The sequence below is a fragment of the Triticum aestivum genome, unplaced genomic scaffold, assembly GCF_018294505.1.
Source record: "Triticum aestivum cultivar Chinese Spring unplaced genomic scaffold, IWGSC CS RefSeq v2.1 scaffold75391, whole genome shotgun sequence".
NCBI classification, from domain to species: domain Eukaryota; kingdom Viridiplantae; phylum Streptophyta; class Magnoliopsida; order Poales; family Poaceae; genus Triticum; species Triticum aestivum.
Window position 1 is genome coordinate 131,748 of NW_025228156.1, and position 3,497 is coordinate 135,244.

General features: G+C 42.6%; 1 protein-coding gene across 5 annotated transcripts; it reads left to right on the forward strand.

Moving 5' to 3' along the window:
• The first annotated feature begins 692 nt into the window (after nucleotides 1–692).
• Nucleotides 693–2,807, forward strand: LOC123173437 (uncharacterized). Of its 5 annotated transcripts, none has more exons than XR_006486215.1 (3): nucleotides 693–1,362; nucleotides 1,446–1,558; nucleotides 2,356–2,807. XR_006486215.1 is itself a non-coding variant. In XM_044589913.1 (3 exons), the coding sequence occupies exons 1-3, from the start codon at nucleotides 984–986 to the stop codon at nucleotides 2,498–2,500; spliced, it is 633 nt and encodes a 210-aa protein (XP_044445848.1). In that variant the 5' UTR covers nucleotides 693–983; the 3' UTR covers nucleotides 2,501–2,807. The 5 variants fall into 5 exon arrangements, 3 of the variants coding, with proteins under 3 accessions (XP_044445848.1, XP_044445847.1, XP_044445849.1); XR_006486216.1 differs by having other exon boundaries at nucleotides 2,362–2,807; XM_044589913.1 differs by having other exon boundaries at nucleotides 1,446–1,554.
• The last annotated feature ends 690 nt before the right edge of the window (nucleotides 2,808–3,497 follow it).

Here is a 3,497-nt window from a genome sequence, read left to right on the forward strand (position 1 = left end):
TAATAATAGCCCATAGTGCAATAAATATTTATATAAAAGCATGATGCAAAATGGACGTATCAACTTCCCCAAGCTTAGACCTCGCTTGTCCTTAAGCGAAAGCCGATATCGAAAAGTATGTCCACATGTTTAGAGATAGAGGTGTCGATAAAATAAAATACGGAGATGAGGGCATCATGATCATCTTTAGAACAGCAACATATATTTTCATATGATTTCTTATGCTAAAGTAACAATCTATTCACATGGTAAAGTATGAATTAGAAACTTCATTGCAAACCAACAAACTATGATCTCAGTCATTGAAGCAATTGCAATTTATCATAACATCGGAAAGAGTCAATAAAAGAGCTTTTCAGCAAGTCCACATACTCAACTATCATTTACTATTTCACAATTGCTAACACTCACGCGATACTTTTGGGTACAAAGTTTCAATCAGACACAGAGAAATATAGGGGCTTATAGTTTCGCCTCCCAACCTTTTACCTCAAGGGTAATGTCAACAGTAATACTTTATGAAAACCTACATCCAAGTGGATATATATATATATATATATATATATATATATATATATATATATATAGGACAGCACTATTCTAATCCCAGGATTAGAATAGTTATTTGGATCATAGCCGGCCCTATAAGGGCCCAACGTGATCCTCCTGAGAAACCCACCGGATAGATTAAAAGAAAACCACCACACCCCACTCGGCTGCCCCGATCCCCACCTCCTCCCTCGATTCCCTCCGCCGAACGCCAGATCTCACCGCCGACGCCCCCACGACCCGCCTCGCCGCTGCCACTCCTCCTCCGCCGTCAATGCGCTCCCTCCCCACGGCCGGCGCGCTCCCACCCGACGGCTGGCGCGGTCCCTCCCCGGCCGGCGCACTCCCTTCCCGCGGCTGGCACGGTCCCTCCCTGCAGCCAGCGCCCATCCTCCTCCGCGACCGGCGCGGTCCCTCCCTGCTGCAACCCGCCAATGCTCCTCTGCGGCCGGTGCGGTCCCTCCCGGCTACAACCTGCTAATTCTCATCCGCGACCGGCACGGTTCCTCACCGCTGCAGCCCGCCCCTCCTCCATAGATGGCCTGCACCGGCTGCTACAGCCCATCCAGGTGGTGGCCGTCATCCTTGATCCCGATCCACATCTGCCTGGGCTTCTATGGCTGACCTGCCCAATCACCGATGGATTCCTTCTCCAAACAGTACAAGAGCTACTCCCACTCTGCCTCCGACCTCCCTCCTCCCCCACATGGCGAGTGTACTGCTCCCTACAACGCCCATACCATTCTTTCTCCCCTGGATGCATCTGGTCTCTCTTCAATTACCGGTCAGCACCAATGCTGCGAACAAAAAAAGGTCAACATCTGGTCCTTCAGAAGTTCAGTGTGTTGATTTTCTGAAGATCATGAAGTGCAATATAACTATGTATATTTTTGCAGGGCCCTGTGATAGGGCATCCATCTCTTTTCATCAAAGTCGCCGTCGTCCATCTGCGTCGAGGCCACCCTGCCAGTGTAAAATTCTGCTCTCAAAGGTGTCTGTTATTGTGTAGGTAAAAGAACCTAAAGTTTTTCTATACCTGAAAAACTTGAACTTGTTATGTATCACTGTAAGTGTAATATACTACATTCCAATGTTTGATTTTTAGCAGGCTAGTGTGTTCATTAACCAATTCTATGCACTAAAAAATATAGCAGGTAGAATGTTTGTGAATCTTTATATTAAAAGTAGATGGTCAGTAGGCTAATGGTTGCACTGTCTCCGTGGAATAGTTTTCTGGGTCATTTCTACTAGTTGCCATTCCCAGCTGCGACACCTTCTCTTCCTGTTATCACCACAAAAAACAGAGCACACAAAAAGACTCGGGTGCTAGTCGTCGTCCACCTCCTCAGGCACCTCTCTTCTTCTTGAGAGTTAGCTACGACTTTCCATGGCCATATACACATAGTTTGTTGTTTTGCCCAACCACTTATATATGCGTTCATGTTTCCATTTTTGCCAAATTGTATACTAATCTTTTATTTTGAAAAACAAATGTGCATGTGAACGTGAGAAAAAAGTCTATACAAAGAAGTTCATGTATTACTAATCCAGAAGGTTCGTGTATGTGTGTGCACATATAATTTCTCCCTCCATATATGTTTGTATGTTCTGCCAATTCCACTTTAGCTTTGACCAAGGTTCACCAGCCAGGTAAACATTAGTTCGGCGCATACGTCCTTCACAATGTTATCTATCCCCATTATTCAGTTTAAAATTGTGTTGTCTAGTTCTAGTTCTATTCTATTTTTCTGAAGTTCAATAGTATAAGTGCAAGCAAAAAACTGGGTTTTGATATGTTGGTTTCAGTTTCAGAAATCCTTCAGGAAAAAAAGAAAAAGAAAAATGGAGCAGGAGTCAGAGGCCTCAAGCCCTCTCTCCACTTCGTGGCTTCTTGTTCTCAAAGCACAAGCTGCTCTTGCTACTATTAGTAAACTACTTCTGCTCACTATAATGGCTGAGGGGCGTTGCCCAACTACGTGGATGCTCGCCTGCTCACCGAGCGTCGCTGTAGTCCACCCCGAAGCCGTCAGCAGGAGGAGGTTGCACCAGTCCCGCCTCTCCTTCGTCCAGTGCTCCAAGAGGCCAGGGCAGAAAAATCGGTCATCTTCTGATGAGCCCTGCCCCAACAGGAACCTCTCTCTACCTCTCTCAGCTACTAATGGACACTATAGTGTGAAGTTGATGTAGAGAACAAGTTCTGATTATGTGCTCTGTACATGCTTGTTGATATGTCAATGAGAACCAACTTTTTTTCTTTAGGTTGTTGCGATGGCGTTTGATAGTTAATATTTTTGCAAGTACAAAACTCCAGGTTATGAAATTTTGATGGACGTGAGACTTCTTTTGACCTTGCACTATGTAGATGTACCCACGTCCGCATCTTTGACCTCTTCATATATGTTCTGTGTTTAAAATTGCTCAATGAAAATTATGTTCTAAGAAGTTCATATATTACTGAGTGTGAAGGTCATGTATTATAACTACCTAGTAAGTGAAATGTATTATAGAGATTCAAATTAAAAATCACTTTGTGATTCAAAAGTTTTCAAGTTAAAAAAAGTATCACTCCATCCCAAAATAAGTGACTCAACTTTGTACTAACTTTAGTGTAAAGTTAGTACAAAGTTGAGTCACTTACTTTGAGATAGAGGGAGTATAATATAAGAAAAAAAAGATGTGAGGATTCATCGTAAAAAAGGATGAATTCATAAAAAGAATTTTGGAAGTTCAAAAAGTCAAAGACTAAAGAAAAAACCCGAGTTTAATAAGGAAGCCATTTCACCGAGGAAAATCAAGAAGTTCAACTTAAAAAAATGAGCAGTACTATGTGAGTAAATGAAGAAGAAAATCAGTTCTTATCCGAAAAATTCTTCAACTCTAGAAGTTCAAAATTAATAAAATGGAGAGGTCGAAGAAAGTGACAAAACAAAAATGTTCAAACAATTCCC